Source organism: Hyperolius riggenbachi, chromosome 3 (genome assembly GCF_040937935.1).
Source record: "Hyperolius riggenbachi isolate aHypRig1 chromosome 3, aHypRig1.pri, whole genome shotgun sequence".
NCBI lineage: Eukaryota > Metazoa > Chordata > Amphibia > Anura > Hyperoliidae > Hyperolius > Hyperolius riggenbachi.
Genome location: NC_090648.1, coordinates 194,674,677 through 194,695,243, shown reverse-complemented (window position 1 = coordinate 194,695,243; position 20,567 = coordinate 194,674,677). Strand labels below are relative to the sequence as shown.

At 39.8% G+C, this 20,567-nt stretch overlaps 1 protein-coding gene across 1 annotated transcript in view; it reads left to right on the top strand.

The window, feature by feature from the left end:
- The window catches only part of RFX7 (regulatory factor X7), a 136,374-nt gene extending 116,288 nt beyond the window's left edge, over nucleotides 1-20,086 (top strand). Inside the window, exons 7-9 of the mRNA XM_068275497.1 lie at nucleotides 989-1,196; nucleotides 5,356-5,645; nucleotides 13,899-20,086. Coding sequence (XP_068131598.1) covers nucleotides 989-1,196; nucleotides 5,356-5,645; nucleotides 13,899-17,123 — 3,723 coding nt within the window. The 3' untranslated portion in view covers nucleotides 17,124-20,086. The remainder of the gene's footprint in view (nucleotides 1-988; nucleotides 1,197-5,355; nucleotides 5,646-13,898) is intronic.
- The last annotated feature ends 481 nt before the right edge of the window (nucleotides 20,087-20,567 follow it).

The following is a 20,567-nucleotide window of genomic DNA, read 5'->3' as shown; positions in this document are numbered from 1 at the left end:
AACACAAATTGAGAAAATAAGAATAAAGCTGTGATGCTTGTGATCCTGAACAATGGGGAGGAATGCAGTTATAAAAACCTTGGGCATAAAAGGGCTTTAACTGCATAAAAAACGAATTAAGCTCATCACGCTGTGCTGCTTACTGGGGTACACAGAAAGGAACCACAGGGATTATGTTTTGGTGAATTGTGTGTAAAAGTTTGACCTGGGTATGTAGATAGTAATATTAATGAAAAAAATACACACACTATATGTATATGCTAGCTGAAGACCCGGTGTTGGTCAGGTATGTATTCGGTTGCTGTTTGTAACCTGGACACACCATCACTCCATGACCAAGTTTTATGACCTTTGGGGTCCTTGGAATCAATATTGTGAGATTGGAAGCAGTTTAAATTTTCCCATTGAAATCACCCAGTGATCGACTGTATCAGGTTTGAGGCCTCTGCCATTAACAGTGTGAGATTGGCAGCAATTGAAACATTTCCTTTGATTATCAATAGGTGAAATTTGATTAGCTGCAGCAACGGTACAAATATAAAACGTAGAATCCATTAGCAATAGAATGCAGCAGGACAGATGGACTCTTCACCAAGGAGAGCAGGAATGCAAAAGAATAGCACTCAAAAGACCCCAAGAGACCCAAAACAATGAGTTGGCAAGTGCTGTTTTCTCAGTAAATGTATTGTCGTACATGGGAAAAGGGGATGATGATCCAGAATGTGATAATGACTAGATTTAAATAATGTTTGTTTTTCTTGTTCAAGAATGAATGTAGATTGTAGCTTAAAATATAAGACATCCCCTGAAAATGAGCCCTAATGAATCTTTTGGAGCAAAAATTAATATAAGACCCTGTCTTATTTCTGGGAAAGCACGGTATATAGACCATTTTTTTTAATTATTATTATTTGCACTTCATGTAACTGCTTATTCTCAATAATGGGTTGCAATATAGAGGGTGCTGATGACCTGTTCTCTTTTTCAGCTGGATGGAATGGAAGTGTCGGCTCAGCTGCAGAATGCTGACGAAGAAGTCGTTTCCGCAGCGTGTCGACTAGTTTGTGAGTGGGCTCAGAAGGTCCTAAGTCAGTCATTCGACTCCGTCTTGGATTTGGCTCGTTTTTTGGTCAAAAGTCACTACATCGGCACTAAATCAATGGCAGCATTAACTGTAATGGCAGGTGATTCTGCAGGTAATCTCATCATTATTGCTTTAGAACTTTTCTGTTTTTAAATTGTGAAGGAATGGAATTAGCATTCAATTGCTGAAACTGAAAGCCCACTTAAATGTAGTTTTGGGAGTACAAAAAAATTGCTGACTGCTATATTTGTATTATTATTAATTAGTAAAGCACCAACATATTCCGTTTTGCTGTATAAAGTACGAAACAGACATGGGGTACATAGTCATACAGACCATGGTTTACACCAATATGCAAAATACAGAATTGGTAATTACAGTGACAAAAGTAACACAATGAATAAAATGTATTACCAATTCCAAGATACAAAAGGGTGAGAGAGCATTGCCCTTGCAAGCTTACAATCTAAAAGTAATGGGGGAGAGGGAGACAAGAGGCGGGGTAGTATACAATATTCATACCTAGAGGCAGTGTATTTTTAGGTTATCTAGCAAGGAGTACAACTTAGCCAGAAGTCAAAGGGGGAATGGCCTAAGGTAGAGCTTATGGTTGTCAGAAAAAAGTGAGTTTTGAGGGAGCGTTAAAAGATATCAAAGATTGAAGAGTGATGGAAAAGGATTCCAGAGAAGGGGTGAAACACGTGCAAAATCTTGCATACACGAATGCGAGGAGGTGATTCTAGAGGACGAAAGAAAGTCTTGTGTAGATCTGAGATTGTGGCTGGTATCTGAAAACTAATGAGGAGATGTACAGTGGAGAGAGATTGTGGAGAGCTTAGTAAGTTAGTAAGTAAGGCCTGGTGAACACCAGAGGAGTTTTTCTGAGCGTTTTGAGTTTTTAAATCTGCTGCTAATGTTATCCTATGTGTCTGTGCACACTGGAGCAATGAGGTTTTGTAAAAAACCCCATAGCATTACATTGGGAAGAGCTTTTGATACCTCTAAAAGCACTTCCCAAAGTAATGCTATGGGTTTTTTTTACAAAACCTCATTGCTCCAGTGTGCACAGACACATAGGATAACATTAGCAGCAGATTTAGAAACTCAAAACGCTCAGAAAAGCTCCTCTGGTGTGCACCAGGCCTAAGAGCAGCAGAGGAAGAGTGAGAAGTATGAGTCAGGCAATTGAGTTCAGTACAGCTTAGAGCAGAGCAGGACTAACTGTTGATAGTCCACAAAGCAGTATAATACAGTAGTCGAAACAAGATATTATAAGTGCATGTACTAACATTTTAGTTGTGTCCTGAGTGAGAAAAGGCCTGATGCGGGTTATGTTTTGGAATTGGAGGTGACAGAAGCTGGTTGGGGAGTGAATGCGAGGGATAAATAAGAGAGAAGTCAAATATTACCCCTAAGCACAATGCTTTGGGAACTGAAGTTATAGGGATGCTAATACCATTTATTGCCATATCAGGCAGAGAGGTAGATACAGTGGAACAATTCTTAGTTCTATTTTACTCATGTTAATTTTTAAAAGCTATTATACCTCCAGAGTGTGTCTTGTGATTATCTGAACAGTGACACAAAGCACTAAGGAAGGACGAAGCCAAGATCTTCATCTCAAAAAGCAGAATTTGATTGTTTGTGTACAATGTAGACTCTTCTTTTTTGATAAAGAATATTACAGGTTTACTTGAAAACCCACTTCCAGAATTTGTTTACTATCATCCCTCCTATAACATCCTCCCCTCCATCATAACACCTGCCTCACCGATGTCCTGCCCAAAACACACTTTGCTTCTGGAGTCATGTACCCATCAACTATTCTTCCCTGCATACCACCTAGCATTTCCCCATTACCTGGTGTCTGGAGTACCTCCTTTCCCCAATGCACTGCCATGTTTACCTCTATACGCTTGAACTGGAGACACAGTAATTAGCAGACTGACCTTGCCCCTTTAACAACCTCCCGCGGTGTATCCTAGGATTTTCTAAGGGTTTGAAGGTGAGCTTTTCCTGTCCCAGTAATGAGTGGGGGGAGGTAAGTGTTAGCTTGAACCACATCTTCTCCCAAAAGGTAACGTGGCATGCCACTACAGAGTCATAGGATCTCAGTTCCTAAATACCACAGGCAGCGAAATGGAAGGTAACTGACAATGTCACCAATGTATGGAGTATCAGTTTCTTTTTACAGGGGAAACAAAAGTTTGCTTTCTTAAAACAGAAAGAATTTGCGATAATTCAGGTTGGAGTGAGCTCCGAGATGTCTCCCAGTGCATCACTGCTGAATCTATGCAAATTAACCATTGGGAAAATGGCAACCGAAAGGACAGCTGAAGCAAGAGGGATATGGAGGTTTGACATATTTATTTCATTTTAAGCAATACCAGTTGCCTGGCTATCCTCCTGATCCTCTGCATCTAATACTTTCAGCCGTAGACCATGAACAAGCATGCAGCAGATGAGGGGTTTCTGACATTGTCAGATTTGACAAGATTAGCTGCATGCTTGTTTCTGGAGTGATACAGACACTACTGTAACCAAATAGATCAGCAGAGCTGCCAGGGCAACTGGTATTGTGTAAAAGGAATTAAATATGGCAGTTGTCCTTTAAAACAGATCTGAAGGAAACTCACTTCAGGTTTGATACATATCTACGTAGAGGGAAGGCTGTGGATGCTATAAAGCGTTTCTGATTCTCGGTCAGTTCTGTTGTTCCTGCGCTGTCCCCAGATGAAGTTTGACATGCTAGCTTTTCAGTACTCCTCAAGCAGCCTTTGAAACTTCTCGGGATGTGACATAATCTGAAGATGAGCAGATCCGTACTGCACATGCCTGCGCCTGAGCTCGCACATTGGCAGTATAGATGCGCTAGTCTTCTGAACCACTTGAAGAAGTCAGTAGTTCTGAAGGCTGCTTGAGGAGTTTCTTCAACGGTGGACGGTGCAGGAACGACAGGCAGACTGAGGGCCAGGAAGATTCTGTGATATCCAGAGCCCTCCCTCTACTCCGGTATGTATCAAATGGGAAGTGAGTTATCTTTTAAAGAAAACTTGAACTGAAAATTAAAAGTCAAAATAAGCATACACAAGTCATACTTACCTCCCGTGTAGTCTACTACTCAATCTCTTTCTGCTCTCCTGCGTCCTGTTTGTCCACTGTGATCAAGGAAATTCTCCGTCCTCCATTTTGAAAATGGCCATTACCCCATAACAGCTTTCTGGTCAGCACACTGTTAAACTGTTACATCGTCCACTTGTGCCATAGGGAAACATGGACATTACCGAGCACATCAGTTGTCCACTCAGCTGTAACTGACAGTAACTGATACATAACTGACAGCAACGGATATATTTCGGTTCTGACCAAATGTTGTCAGAACTGGAAGGGATCATTGTCAGAAGAAAATGGTGAGCTTCTGAGAGGAACTGATGGCAAGGTAACTATTTAATGTTCATTTGAAGTTACCTCGTGTTTATTTTAAATTTACTCAGACAGGTTCCCTTTAAGGAAAACCCAGGAGAAATGCATTCCTGGCCAACTGCTTTAACGGCAGAGTTTATAAACTGTAACCAGTGTACCAAAAATATTTTTGGGAAGAATGTAAGTTGCTTCAGTACCTTTTTGTTTTAAACTCAATTGTTTATTGAAACAATGTACAGATTTAATGTTAGAAGTGAGGATTTCCCACTTCCTGATCCTCTATATAATTTCAATATGACTTAATTCATTTAAAAGACTACAGTTGCTAACCGTTAAAATGTAAAATACATGTGTACACATAAATATAAGGTGTCCATTTGTCCCAGAGTAAAATGCACTGTACATTTTTTTTCCTATGTTGCTCTCACTTATATGAGTTATTATTATTGACATGTTTTGGAACAGTTCATCTCCTCATCGTGGATTCTCAAAGTTTCCTTTATTGTTTTCAAAAGACCATGCATTCTGCAAAATAAATGCAGGGGTTCCGCAAGATCAAAAAATTGTTTTCAGGGGTTCCTTGAAATCTAAGTTATTTGCAGGGTTCCTTCGGGGCGGGGGATTTCTGATCTAAGACTATGCCCAGTGATGAAATGGAAATTTAAAGTGATGCTGCTGCCCTCTAGAGGCAGGAGAATGAAGATGCGAGACAATGAATTGCCTTTGTAGCTGAAGTGATTTAGGAACGTACCACTTTGTACCACTACATGTAGATGATTTTAAATACTTTCAATATATTTTACTTTCAGTTTGAGAGATGCTAATATCATCTGCATTTCTTCCTGTAGGATTAAAAGGAATTACACAGACATCTGCATTTGTTCCTATGTCTGAAAGCAATGCCTTCCATCCGCAAGTGAAGACCTTAGCTTCCCCCGTAGATGCCAAGCAACAGTTACAGAGGAAAATCCAGAAGAAACAGCAGGAACAAAAGCTGCAGTCACCTTTACCGGGGGAATTTAAGAAACAGGATGGACCTGCTGCCAATGGCATCACCAGTATTTGTAATGGAAGTCCAGCTATCCTTTCGCCACAACCAATTGGAATTGTTGTAGCAGCTGTCCCCAGCCCAATTCCGGTAATTTTCAGAACCTCATTAACACGTTTGTTTTGTTTATACCTTTATTTCAGCTATTTGGCCATGTGCACACTTATATTCTTATTGCCTTAAATTATTGTAAGAAATGTTTAGTTTAATTACGAACACTGTACAGACACACTATTCACAGCTGAGTAGTGTGGTTTGTTCTATGGGGATGTGGAGAGAAGGGAGACAAGCAAGGAACTTGAAGTTACTGCAGGAACAATATATATCAGGTGAGAGCTAACTGGCTGGATCACTAGAAAGTAATCTTGCAGGGGCTTAATAAAGCAAGAGCATATACAGTGGCTTGCAAAAGTATTTGGCCCCCTTGAAGTTTCCCACATTTTGTCACATTACTGCCACAAACATGAATCAATTTTATTGGAATTCCACGTGAAAGACCAATACAAAGTGGTGTACACGTGAGAAGTGGAACGAAAATCATACATGATTCCAAACATTTTTTTTTACAAATCAATAAGTGCAAAGTGGGGTGGGCGTAATTATTCAGCCCGCTGAGTCAATACTTTGTAGAACCACCTTTTGCTGCAATTACAGCTGCCAGTCTTGTAGGGTATGTCTCTACCAGCTTTGTACATCTAGAGACTGAAATCCTTGCCCATTCTTCTTTGCAAAACAGCTCCAGCTCAGTCAGATTAGATGGACAGAGTTTGTGAACAGCAGTTCAGTGTTCTCCCCAGGCTCTTTTAGCCGGGTGCTCCACCCGGCTAGTTTTGAGGAGCACTCGGCTGTCATCGGCTCACCTCCTCCTATGATGTAAGCAGCGTTGCAAACAGAAGCACTGGCCCTGCGGTTTCTCATCTCGCCCCACCCGGCTACTATTTCATGCCACCCGGCTGGAAAAAAATTCTGGGGAGAACACTGCAGTTTTCAGATCTTCAAAAGATTATCAACTGGATTTAGATCTGGACTTTGACTGGGCCATTCTACCACATGGATATGTTTTGTTTTAAACCATTCCATTTTTGCCTTGGCTTTATGTTTAGGGTCGTTGTCCTGCTGGAAGGTGAACCTCCAACCCCAGTCTCAAGTCTTTTGCAGACTCCAAGAGCTTTCCTTTCAAGTTTGCCCTGTATTTGGCTCCATCCATCTTCCCATCAACTCTGACCAGCTACCCTGTCCCTGCTGAAGAGAAGCACCCCCAGAGCATGATGCTGCCACCACCATATTTGACAGTGGGGATGGTGTGTTGTGAGTGATGTACAGTGTTAGTTTACCGCCACACATAGCGTTTTGCATTTTGGCCAAAAAGTTCCATTTTGGTCTCACCTGACCAGAGCACCTTCTTCCACATGTTTGCTGTGCCCCCCACATGGCTTGTGGCAAACAGCAAACGGGATTTCCTATGCTTTTCTGTTCACAATTGCTTTCTTCTTGCCACTCTTCCATAAAGGCCAACTTTGTGCAGTGCACGACTAATAGTTGTCCTATGGACAGATTCCCCCACCTGAGCTGTAGCTCTCTGCAGCTCGTCCAGAGTCACCATGGGCCTCTTGACTGCATTTCTGATCAGCGCGCTCCTTGTTCGGCCTGTGAGTTTAGGTCAAAACTTCAAGGGGGCCGAATACTTTTGCAAGCCACTGTATCACCAGCAGCCAATGTTGGTAAAGTCATAATTTATATACTACAGAAACTAAAGTGTGTCCTGGTGCTGTTTAATCCTGCTCAGTTTGGAAGTGAGTGCATTCCAATTCCTTTGATGTGCTTTGCTGCCCAGAGAGATCATTCACAATTGTTTCTAGGAACATTTTAGGAATGAGCAATGTACAAACATCCTGCAAGGCACCTTTTTTTTGTTCTATGGGAGGAGTTGCCCTGCTGCATGAACAGCAAGAGAACAATAGAGTTTTGTCATTAGTGATCCAACATTATGGATAATGAACAACAGCATCAGTAGACATCTGTGATTAACCACTTTACCCCCAGCGGGGCGGATTTCTCCGTCCCTTTTTCCACCCTGTTAACACCAAGGGATGGAGAAATCCGCACCTGACGCCGATCCCCCGCACTCGTCCACGCCGCCGCCCGCTCGCCCGGAGATCAATGAATGGGAAAAAACTTTCCCGTTCGTTGATCCAAGCCCCCGCAATGATCACCTGCTTCTACGAGAAGCAGCGCAATCATTGTGAAAAAAAAAAAGTTTCCCAGCCCCATAACACTTCCTGCAAGCGTCCTTCTGGACGCTTGCAGGACGCATAAACAAAAAGTTACTGTGGCCAAATAGTAAAACTACACCCTAAAGCATTTTTCATATAGAAATTCATTAGTTATACACAAAAAATTAACTCATTACTTCCCACACTCCCCAATTTATTTATTTTTTGTAATTAAAAAAAAATTACAATAAAAAAAAATACATAAATAGTTACCTTAGGGACTGAACTTTTTAAATATTTATGTCAAGAGGGTATAACACTGTTACTTTATAAACTATGGGCTTGTAATTAGGGATGGACGCAAAACTGAAAAATATGCACCTTTATTTCCAAATAAAATATTGGCGCCAAACATTGTGGTAGGGACATAATTTAAACGGTTTTATAACCGGGACAAATGGGCAAATTTCATGGGTTTTAATTACAGTAGCATGCATTATTTAAAAACTATAAAGGCAGAAAACTGAAAAAAAAAAATTTCCCACATTTTTTCCTATTTTCCCATTAAAACACATTTTGAATAAAATAATTCTTGGCATAATGTCCCACCTAAAGAAAGCCTAATTGGTGGCGAAAAAAACAAGATATAGTTCATTTCATTGTGATAAGTAATGATAAATTTATAGACGAATGAATGGAAGGAGCGCTGAAAGGTGAAAATTGCTCTGGTGCTCAAGGGGTAAAACCCCTCAGTTGTGAAGTGGTTAAACTAGATTTTCAAATGATCAATCCTGGTGTCAACTGGTTCATTAAAATATGGTGTGTATAAGTAGCTGTTAGGACAGTAATTAAAGCCCCATACACATGCATAAAGACTGTAGCACGCTGGGGTCAAGTCGGGATCTGTTTGGCGACAGCTCAGGGCTGACTTCTGTACAGACACGTTGCTAGCTTCTAGGAAAGATAATGCTCAGCAGTGGGGGATGCTTGTACAGATAACGGACTATCATTAGAAATGATTAGAAAGAATCATTTAGGGTGACAAATGTCATTTAGGAGACTGGGCAGAGTCTGTGAGTCTGGCATAGAGCAATTTCACTGCTGAGGTCCTCAAGACATAAAGGCCTCGATTCATAAACCATTACCACATTCGGTAATGCAGAAAACAGCTGACTTACTTGAAAAAATGAAATGATCGAGCAGTGAGGTAAATTACTGACTTGTGTGATAAATACCTCAACAAATGTCAGTAAATGTCAATTCATAAAGCCTATAACATGCGGTAAAGCCATGAAAAAAAAAAGCCGTGAAAAAATACTGTCTGCTTTGAAGTGGTGAAAAGATTGCGGAGTCTGCGTGGACAATGTTCTGGGAGCTGCGACTCACAAGCAGAAGCAGTGAGAACTGTGACTGGCAGGAGCAGGGAGACAATAGAAACAGCCCCTGTTCTCTTGCAAGTCTGAATGATGGAATCTTATAGGACCCGTAGCATTCTCAGGCGGGACAAGCTTTTAAACCCCCCAGTCAGCAGCAGAGAGATTGGAAGAAAACAACCCCCCCCCCCCCTAAATAACTTTGGCTGCTTAACCTCTTGGGCTTTTGTTTGAAGATGTGTAGGAACTAGTGGGGAAAATACCTAAGCATGGCATGTGTAAAGTTTCTTGAAGTTATTCTAAGCTGTGGCAATTGAATAGACTGTTAAGAAAGACTGATAGACAGATTCAGAGCAAGCAGAGGCAGTATAACAAAACATGTACATCTAAAGGGATGTTGAGATCCCTCACTGCACAAAACAGGTTGTAACAATACAGAGACACTCCACACTGCTCTGCTGTTACCGCAAAGGTTTTTGTCAATGGGCTTCAGTAATTTACCCAACTTCTACCGCACCTGTGAACATTTTTAGGAATTGGCACACAAAAGTCTAAAATACTGAATGAGGTATTTTTCCAACCAGATTTTTTTCTCCGCTCAGCCTTTTAGGAATCGACTTCATAGACTCCAGTCCTTGAGCTTGTTTAAAGGATACATGAGGCAAAAATAATTATAGCAGATTTACTTACCTGGAGCTTCCTCCAACCCTTAGAAGCCTCTGTGTCCCCAGGAGAGTAGCGGAGTTTGGAGCTCCGTCGAGGGACACATAGGCCTCTAGGGGCTGGAGGAAGCCCTGGTAAGTAAATCTGCTATAATTATTTTTGCCTCATGTATCCTTTAACCATTTCAGCCCGCGGGGATTTTTCACCTTATGCATCAGAGCAATTTTCACCTCCCATTCACTCGCTAATAACTTTATCACTACTTAACACAATTTATTGATCTATATCTTGTTTTTTCCGCCACTAATTAGGCTTTCTTTAGATGGTACATTTTGCTAAGAATTTTTTTTTTATAAATGCATTTTAACAGGATTAACCACCCTGGCGTTCTATTAAGATCGCCAGGGCGGCTGCATGAGGGTTTTTTTTAAATAAAAAAAAAACTATTTCATGCAGCCAACTGAAAGTTGGCTGCATGAAAGCCCACTAGATGGCGCTCCGGAGGCGTTCTTCTGATCGCCTCCGGCGGCCAAAAGTAACACGGAAGGCCGCAATGAGCAGCCTTCCGTGTTTTGCTTACTTCGTCGCCATGGCGACGAGCGGAGTGACGTCATGGACGTCAGCCGACGTCCTGACGTCAGCCGCCTCCGATCCAGCCCTCAGCGCTGGCCGGAACGAGCTGAGCTCGTCCATACCGCTAAGGTGGTTATTAAGAAAAAAATGGAAAAAAATCATTATTTCTCAGTTTTCGTCCATTATAGCTTTAAAATCATCCACGCTACCATAATTAAAACCTATGTATTTTATTTGCCCATTTGTCTTGGTTATGACACCATTTAAATTTTGTCCCTATTACAATGTATGGCACCAATATTTTATTTGGAAATAAATGTGCATTTTTTCCGTTTTGCGTCCATCACTATTTACAAGCTTAGAATTAAAAAAATGTTTGTAGTATACCCCCTTCACATGCATATTTAATATAAATGTTAATATAAATGTTCAGACCCTTAAGTGTAACTATTTGTTTTTGTTTTTTTTAATTGTAATTTTTTTTTCCAATAAACATTTTATTTTGGTAATATTTTGGTGTGGGAAATAAACAGTTAATTTTTAATGTTATTATATGTGTAATTTTAATGTAAAGTATATGTAGATGTAGTTTTACTCTTTGGCCACAAGATGGCCACCTTGAGTTTTTTTTTCTCCTTGTGCTTCTCGATCACCGGAAGCACAAGTAGGACAGGGAAACTTTTTTTTGCAGAAAGACTGAAGCCTCTAGTAAGAGAGCTTCGGTTTTTCTGCTGGGGACACAGATCGGTGATCGGGAACCATGGTCCCGTTCACTGATCCCAGGGCTACCGGGGGACAGCACGGAGGCGCGCCAAAGTGTGGCACCGCAGCAGAGCAGCCGCCTGGACGTGAAGATCGCATCCGGGCGGCTGAAATGGTTAAGTGATATTCCACTCTGTCTACATTTTATTTATTTTATTTTTTAAATTTACACTATTAGGTTTCTGATACGAAATGTAGGGTTTCTACTAATTGTTAGATAAGTCATGAATAAGCTCAAATTTCTTAAATCCAGCTTAACCGATGATGGAAAAACATTCTGCAACTTTTGGCTTCTTGTGTGAGGGAGAGAACAGATAACTCAGATCCTCTTAGTAAATGTCCGGAATGATCATTAGTGACGTGTGTCATGAATCCAATAGGTTCCATACTTATTAGGCAAATGCTGGCTATCCTGAAGGAAGCCAGAAGCTGCTGGATGTAAGGTGCACCCAGAATTCTGAGCATGTTATTATTAATAGTATTTATAGAGCACCAACATTTGCAGCAGCGCTGTACTGAGTATATAGTAGTATAGTTGTTTTCTACTTTGTGCAGCTGTACAGAGTGTATTAGATTGTAAGCCCCTCCGAGGGACAGTTAGTGACAAGACTATAGTCTTGTCACTAACTGTCCCTCAGAGGGGCTTATAATCTAATCCCTACCATAGTCATATGTTCATCATAGTCTAGGGCTAGGCCAATTTAGGGGGTAGCCAGTTAACTTAACCATATGTTTTTGGGATGTAGGAGTAAACCTGGAGTGCCTGAAGGAAACACGCACATATAGGGAGAACACACACACTCCATGCCAATAATGCCGTGGCTGGGATTCGAACCATGGATCCAATGCTAAAAGGCGAGAGTGCTGTCCACTATGTCACCATGCTGCCCATGCTAAGAGTTGACAGCACTTGTTAGAAGCAAATTGCTGCATGGTATCTTGCTAATGAAAATTATTTTAACCACATCACTACTGAGGGTTTTTTCCCTTTAAGAACCAGAGAAATGTTCACCTTTCAGCGCTCCTCCCTTTCATTCATCAATAACTTTATCACTACTTATCTCAATAAAATGACCTATATCTTTATTTTTTTCCGCCACTAATTAGGCTTTCTTTGGGTGGTGCATTTTGCAAAGAATTAGTTCATTCTAAAATGAAAAAAAGATTTCTGTTTTTGGCAATTATAGTTTAAAAAATAAAACGTGCTGCTGTGGATTAAATCCACAAATTTTATTTGCCTATTTGTCCCGGTTATTACAATGTTTAAATTATGTACCTAGTACAATGTATGGTGACAATATTTTATTTGGAAATAACTGTTTATTTTTTCAATTTTCCATCCGTCATTAATTACAACCCCTTATTTGCAAAAATTATAGTAATATACCCTAATAACATACATATTAAAAACGTTGAATTTTTTATACAAGTGACTGCTTTTGGTAACTATGGGATGAGAGTTAAGAGGTTAATTTATAAGGTATTTTATGTATATTTATTAAATGTAATGTATTTAGGATTTATTTTTACTATTTTATCACTAGATGTCCCCCACTTTATCTTCCTTTGCATACTGTTAGTATGCTAACAGAATGTAATATGTGTACTTTTACTTTGTGTTTGTCAATGACCCCGACATCTAATTGATGCCGGTGATCATTGATCACAGACACTTATGCTGGGAATACACCATACAATTTTCTGTTAGATTTTCTGTTACATTTACCTGCCAGATAGATAATTTACAACATGTTGGAAATTATCTATCTAACCACCTATCTGACTAGCAATTAGGCATTGTTCTACTCAGCAGGAGATAAACAGAAGACAATGCACCAGAGATAATGACCAGTCTCTACAGAAAATAATCTAATTATGCATTCTAACAGAAGAATCTAACAGAAAATTGTATGGTGTATTCCCAGCATTAGATCGGTAAATGGGAACTGTGTTCCCGTTCAATGATCTGTGTACTAAAGGGCGGCGACGATCACGTGCATGGTAGCATGCACAGCGGAGATCGTGGCGGGAGCCGTATATCTACGCCCCTGGGTAGGGAACTGAAGTTATTTGGGGTGTAGATATACTGCCACGAACGGCTTAGAGGAAACCAGAGACTAAAAAATTGAAAGATTTATACATACCTGGGGATTTCTCCAGCCCCATGCGTATGGATCGCTCCCACGCCGCCGTCCTCAACCTTCTGTATCACCCGTTACCAGGTCCCATAAATTTGGCCAGTCAGCCGGCAACCGCTGGAGAGATACGTAGAGAGCACACTTCTCTTGTGCAGACTGGCTCTGACTGGTAGAAGTTACAAGACCCGGTACCGGCGATACAGAAGGCGGAGGAAGGCGGCGTGGGAGCGATCTGTGCGCATGGGGCTGGAGGAAGCCCCAGGTATGTATACAACTTTTATTTATTTTTTTGTCTATGGTACACTTTAAGTGGTTAAAGAGGAATGTGACTGTAAGTAGTATAGACTTAGAAATATGCGACTCATTGGAGAAACGGTTATTCTATAACCCTAGTACAGTAGGAAAGATGTGTCATAGACTTCTAACAATGCTATTTTGGTTGCCAATAGCCTGGTTGTTTGCAGTTTACCTACTGGCATCTTGTCAAGACTAGTAAGAATTAATTAGCCAACACAGGAGTAAATGATTAATATTTATTTTCAGATGACATCTTAGTAAAAACTTGCAGCTCTTTAAATATGCAGAATGTCTTATTTTGTTTTTTTGTTTTGTTTGCGACAGGTTCAAAGAACCAGGCCTCTTGTGACTTCACCCAGTCCCATTGGATCTTCTGAGGGAAAAGTTTTACCGCTCAACGTTCAAGTAGTTACTCAGCACATGCAGTCTGTAAAGCAGTCACCAAAGACTCCACAAAATGTTCCAGCAAGCCCTGTTGGTGATCGTTCTGCTAGACATCGTTACCCTCAAATTTTACCCAAGCCAGCCAGCTCTAATGCATTGACTATCCGCTCACCCACCACTGTGGTTTTTACTAGCAGCCCAATTAAGACTGTGGTACCTTCACCACACGTCAGCTCTCTGAATGTTGTAAAAATGACCACAATATCGCTTGCTCCTAGCAGCGCTAGCACTTCAACAAAACAAAACCCTTCAGCCAATAGCAATGGTGGAATATCAGATGAACTCCGAACTTTGTCACAGATAAAAAATGGTTCTGTGCTTCTGCAGTCCCCTGTACCTAGAATGGGCACACCTGTGACTTCTGCCGTGGAGGTAAAAACGGAACCTGAAATTATAATAGATGATAACCAAGTGCCATGCCAAGAGAGCACAGATGGATCCAGACCTAGAAAAGGTACTCCTGTTTCCTTTACACCCAAAGTTGTTCAGGAGAGACAATCCCAGGATACTGCCCGTGGCTTTCAGACTGTCAAAGCCCTTGATCAGAGAACTGAGGTTTCAAGGACCAAATGTAAAAATCGCTCAGTTGAAAGCATTTCTGTTTCCTCGGCCAGCTGTAGTCCAGGTACTGTGACTCTGTGTGTTACACCGCATAATTTGTTTAATCATAGTCCCAGTCCCAACACTAGTATAGACCCAGCTGGAAAAGACATTAGACTCTCCATTAAGAGTCCTCGGAAGCGCATAACCTCCATAGTACAGGACTCGCAGTTACCACCAGCTAAAAAATCACTTCTTGGTCAGCCATCTGCTGTTACAGAGTGTCATAGACCAGCGATGGTTACTGTCAAGAAAGTTCAAAAAGCACTGACAGCAAAGAGTGATAATGCAGTAACCGTTGCATTAGTACCTAGCAAAGTCACTCACCAAGGAGCTAATACTGAATTAGAAGAAACTTATTCCTTGGATTGTGTTGTTGAGAAGGCCTCTGATGCTCCCCATGAACTTGCAGCATCAGCCCAGGAAGTTAAGGTTAAACTAGAAGGCAATGTTTTTAAACTTGTCAGTGATTCAAAGCAAGAAATCCCTTTCAGTCAAAGTGCATGGCAAGAGATTACTGACAGTTCAGATTTCACATCTAGCAACTGTGAGCAGCCTCAAACAATGAGTGTTCTGGATATTCCAGTAAGTTCTGGTGCTGATAACCTGCAAAAAACTGTGTGGGAACCAGTAGATTTTGAAGGACTACAACAGGATGCTTATAGCCAGCAACTTGAGGATTCTTCTTTGAATCAGCTACAAGCACATTCTTCTAACCAGTTACCTCAGCGTTCTGATCTGACTGACCCCCCAACAAATGAGAGTTTCTTTTCATTTGATGATGACCTCACACAAGACAGCATTGTTGAGGAACTGGTGCTTATGGAGGAGCAAATGTCAATGAACAGCACTTCTCAAAACTATGGTAGTTTAGGCATGGTGCTCCAAACTCAAACAACAGCTGCCCATGGCACTCCAGTTCCCACACATTCAAGTACTACTCACTTCTATCATTCAGTACATAGCAGTGGTACACCAGTTCACACACCTACTCCAACCCCAACTCCAACTTTAACTCCAACTCCCACATCAGAGATGATGTCTGGCTCCCAAAGCTTGTCAAGAGAAAGCCCCTGTTCTCGTCTGGCTCAAACAACACCTGTAGATAGTGCACTAGGAAGCAGCCGGCACACACCTGTTGGAACTCCACATTCTAACTGCAGCAGTAGTGTTCCTCCAAGCCCTGTTGAATGCAGGAATCCATTTGCGTTTACACCTATAAACTCCAGCATCTCTTACCACGATGCTAGCATTGTCTCGAGTAGCCCTGTTAAACCAATGCAAAGGCCTATGGCAACACACCCTGACAAAACTAAGCTAGAGTGGATGAATAATGGATATAGTACTGTTGGCAGTTCTTCCGTTTCCAGTCATGGTATTCTTCCAGGCTACAAAGAGCTAGTAGAGGACAGCTTTAGAAAGCCACATGCGTTTGCTGTGCCTGGTCAGTCATATCAAACCCAGTCAAGACATGACAATCACTTTGGTCGTTTGACTCCTGTTTCTCCAATTTCACATCAGCTGCCATCAATAAGCAGTACAGCTAAACAGGAGGGCTTTGCTGTCCCTGCTCCTTTAGACGGCAAAGGATCAAGTACATCTGGAAACAGCAATTTTAGGTGTCGTAGTGTAAGCCCAGCAGTTCACCGTCAGCGTAACTTAAGTGGAAACACAAATTGCCCAGCTTCAAATACTCCTCGATCTAATGTGGCAGCTTTTGGATCTATAATAACTGCAGAGATTCAAAATATACTTACTAATGTCCAGCCTGACACCAGTGCCAATAGTATAGCGCAAAGGAGCCAGTCCGTTCCATTAACTCTTATGATGCAGACTGCTTTTCCAACCTTGCAGAAACAAAACACTCAGAACATCACTCATGTTTTACTAAACAAACTGGATTCTGACCGTGATGATGCGGTTCGAGGGTTGGGGATTAATAATATGCCTTCTAACTATACTGCAAGAATGAATCTCACTCAGATCTTGGAAACATCTCCCATGTTTTCTGGTGCCAATCAACAAAATGTGATGAATTCCAGCACTTCATCTTATGAATTCCAAACGCCAGCTTACCTCACAAAAAACAGCAGTACTGATACAATTAGTTTTAATACTGGAGACAACCAAGCACAATCTGAAATTGGAGAGCAACAACTTGATTTTAATAGCACTGTTAAAGACCTGCTAGATGGAGAAAGCCTCCAGTCAAACCAGCAGCTTGTTCAAGTGGCTTCAGATTTGAACAATGCCTCTGATTTCTCCAGCGACATTCGGTTGTCTTCTGATCTCTCAGGCAGCATAAATGACCTGAACACTTTAGATCCTAACCTGCTGTTTGATCCTGGTCGGCAGCATGTGCAGGACGATGAAGCTACACTGGAGGAGCTGAACAACGACCCCCTGTTTCAGCAGATCTGTAACGAATCTATTAACTCCATGACCTCATCTGGGTTTGAATGGATAGAGAGCAAGGACCATCCTACAGTTGAAATGCTTGGTTAAAATTATATTGTAAATGTAGCACACTGTATCAAAAAGGCAGTTGTATTTGTCTTAATGGAAGTGCCTCCAGCAGCAGAAACATTTATAATTATGAGGTTTAAAAAAAAAAAAAAAAAAAGTTTGCTGCACAGGTTATCTATCTTTCATCTGTTCTTTACAAAAAAACAAATCATTTAAACTGCTTTACATGGGCAGTTGATGAGCCAGTATTAAGTCCATTTATGTGTTTTTTTTCCTTTCTTCATCACCCCAAATAATTTACTACTTATCTTAACAGGCTATCTTTTTCTTGTTACACTAAGTAAAATGTGCTTTTATTCTAATAGTTTTATCTAGATTGAAAAAAAAATGCTTCTGCTTTACACGACCTGTACAAATCTGTATGTTGGCAATGAACAACTGCCCTCTCTGTTTCTTGAGTATGGTGACTTGAGCACCCATGTGATATTCATATCATTTGTGGAGTATGTACAATTTTAAGGAAGGCAAATGAAATCAAAATTTATCTCAAGGACTACTTTTCCTGAATTTATGAAAATGCACTAAAATATAAGCTTTTTATTTTAACACAACATGACCTCATGACATTTTACAAGTTGTTTTTTTTTTAAGTTAACAAAAAACAATTTTCATGCAAAAAACAAAAATAGAGAGAGAATTATTCTTAGAGGTCGAGGGTGGTATGGATTTAATTAGGGAGTGAATAGTTGTTTGGTAGCTTCCTCTTTATTGAGGGTTGTGCCATGCTACCTATTCACCTAAATTAAAGCAGCAACTGATGCTCAGCTCTGAGATTTCTAATATATTTCTAATATGTACATATTAGAAAATGTGTCTTTGTTGCATGTTTTTATTTTCCCCGTAAAGTTGCAAATGCCATTTTGATTCTTACCGTTTTACCCAAGATGCTTTGCATGCTGAGCGGTGGTTATCCCTGCTTTTTTTTTTTTTTTTTCCTTTTAAATTAGGGAAATGAAATTAATTTAGAACACCTAATGTAGAGCATAGGAAAATAACTTTTTCCTGTGATTTTTTTTTTTTAATTATTATTTTTCTTTTGCATCAGTCACTTTCTAATCTCACATATCTAAGATGGCTGTTGCTTAGAACAGCATATTTCTATGAAATTTATAATGAAAATGCCATTCAGAATTAAAAGTTGTCACTATTTTTTTTTATTTTTTTTTAAATGCATGTCAGACAATTTTAGCTAGACGTTCAAGCTTGGATATGCGCAGACTTCCGAAACCATTGTTTTAACTTTGGCAGCACTTCATGAATTTGCTTTGGCAGAATAAAGTCATAGAACACCCAACGACTACAGTGTTGGCCCAACTCCTATTCTAATGGAAGTTATAGTTGTACAGCATATTTAATATGATTGTGTGTTTATCTCCGCCAGCTTTTTGTTGTGAAGAAAATATATATATGCGAAAACCGACGATTATCATTGTATATCATCATACCAAAAGGTGCTAAGGCCAACTCAGAGCACTGTAAATTTGTTATAGTGAGTTAACTTGGCTGTTATATGTGTTTGCTGGTATTTTTAAATATGTTTTTAAATACCTGCTCTTAGTACTTGTTACTATTGTACATTGAGATGGAGCACTATTGCGTACCAAAGTATTAATAGAAAGGAAAAAAAATCCCAAAGCATAATTTGATTTATTTCAATTGAAGCAGGCATTCTTAAGGCAACTTGTGAAAGAAATGTCAAGGGCATTTAAACTATAGCTAGTAAATCACTGTTGATTCTATAGTAGCTGAAAACAATGCATACGATTTACTGCTAGACTATCTTGCTGCATGTATAAAGCATGCTGCTCTAGTAGTAACTATACCAAATTAATTTTACTGGTGTTGAACAATAGGCTACATATTAAATAACTTGGCAGTGCATAATATGTACAGTATTGCAGCAAACATTTAACATTTTTATGGAAGGCATTTTCTTGGAGCAGTGCCTGGAATCTATTTAAAAAAGGGGGATTAATACTTAATGTCCCTTTAGGGGGGGCTGTTCTTGAAACAAGAAATAATTGCAAAAATGTTCTCAGGTTCACTTATTGCACTAAAACTTCTGTTGAACCTGTGGCATGGCACCTCTTTTCTGATAAATGCAACTTTTTTGCCCCAGAAAAAAAAAAGGAAAAAAAGAAAAAAAAAATTAAGAATTTCAATCTATTAAAAAGCAGAATGTCATAAAGATGACATACAATTGTCTTATGTAGCAATGTGCATTAATCTCAGTGAGATATTTCTATTTCTTATTCTCTTACATGAGAATATTACAGCAGGAAGAAAATTTTAAGTTTAGTTGCTTCACCGTGTTAATACATGATCACAAAATGTGCATGTGTGTATTACCTTGTACAGTCTTGGTATATTCCTGTAACCACTTTTTGCTGTATTATATACTTGTTCTGTGTTGACCAGGCAAGCATAGGTATTCACAGGTTATTTCCTTTGTTTACTAATTTAGCTTTGTATTGTTAAATATGTTTTCAGAGTTTTTTGGTTTGTTTGTTTTTTTACAGTTCTAGTGTTTAAAAATGAATTACTATAAAAAAAAAATGACCCTGTATTATGGTAAAGCATCATGAAATGATAATCTTGCAAAAAGCTGCAATTCTCAGACCTTCGGACAATGAAAGGAAGATAATTGTATGCATTGCCTCTGAGTCACTGTACAGACCCAACATGTTATGTGCATTAATGGAAGCACATGACTGATACAGTCCCTTTCCATTTTCATGTTCAAAAACAAAAAAGGAAAAAAAGACCCCGAGTTTTGTTGTCTGTTGTACTGCTGAAATTACAGTAGTTTAAATTGCAGTAGAATTTCAGTTTGTTTGTTTTTTTTTCTTTTCTTTCTTTCTTTTTTTTTTTTTTTTTAAAGAAAGTGCTCAAAATTGTTTTTTTAATGTTTTCAGAAACAATAAAATATTTTATATGAACAAGTGCACTGGCTATTTATCTTGCTTCTTTTACTTCATATATCTACCCTGATGACCATAGAGTGTATTTTATTAAAATGTAAAGAGTAGAGAGACTGCAATGGAAATCCATCTGTCTGCACGACCCATGCTTATAGAGGCTGACAAGCATGGTCTGTTATTCTTCTTAGGTTATAATCTACTAACACAGCTTTCTTATTGAAGCTGCAATGGGGTAATTATTTTTACATAATTTATGTAGCACAACATCTTCCGTAGAGCTGTACATAGTACAAAACAAAGAGCTGGGTGGACACTGGTGTGGGGAGGGGGGAGTGGAAGCCTAGGTATGCATAGGTAGGGATGAGAGAAGCAGACATGGGGCTTAAATGGATAAGTAAGAGAGGAGTGGGTGAGGTTTTGGAGAGGTGACATTGACACAAGTTTTTGGAGACTTAACTTAGAATGGTTAGACTTGGGGAGCAGTGAACAGTTTAGTTTTCTT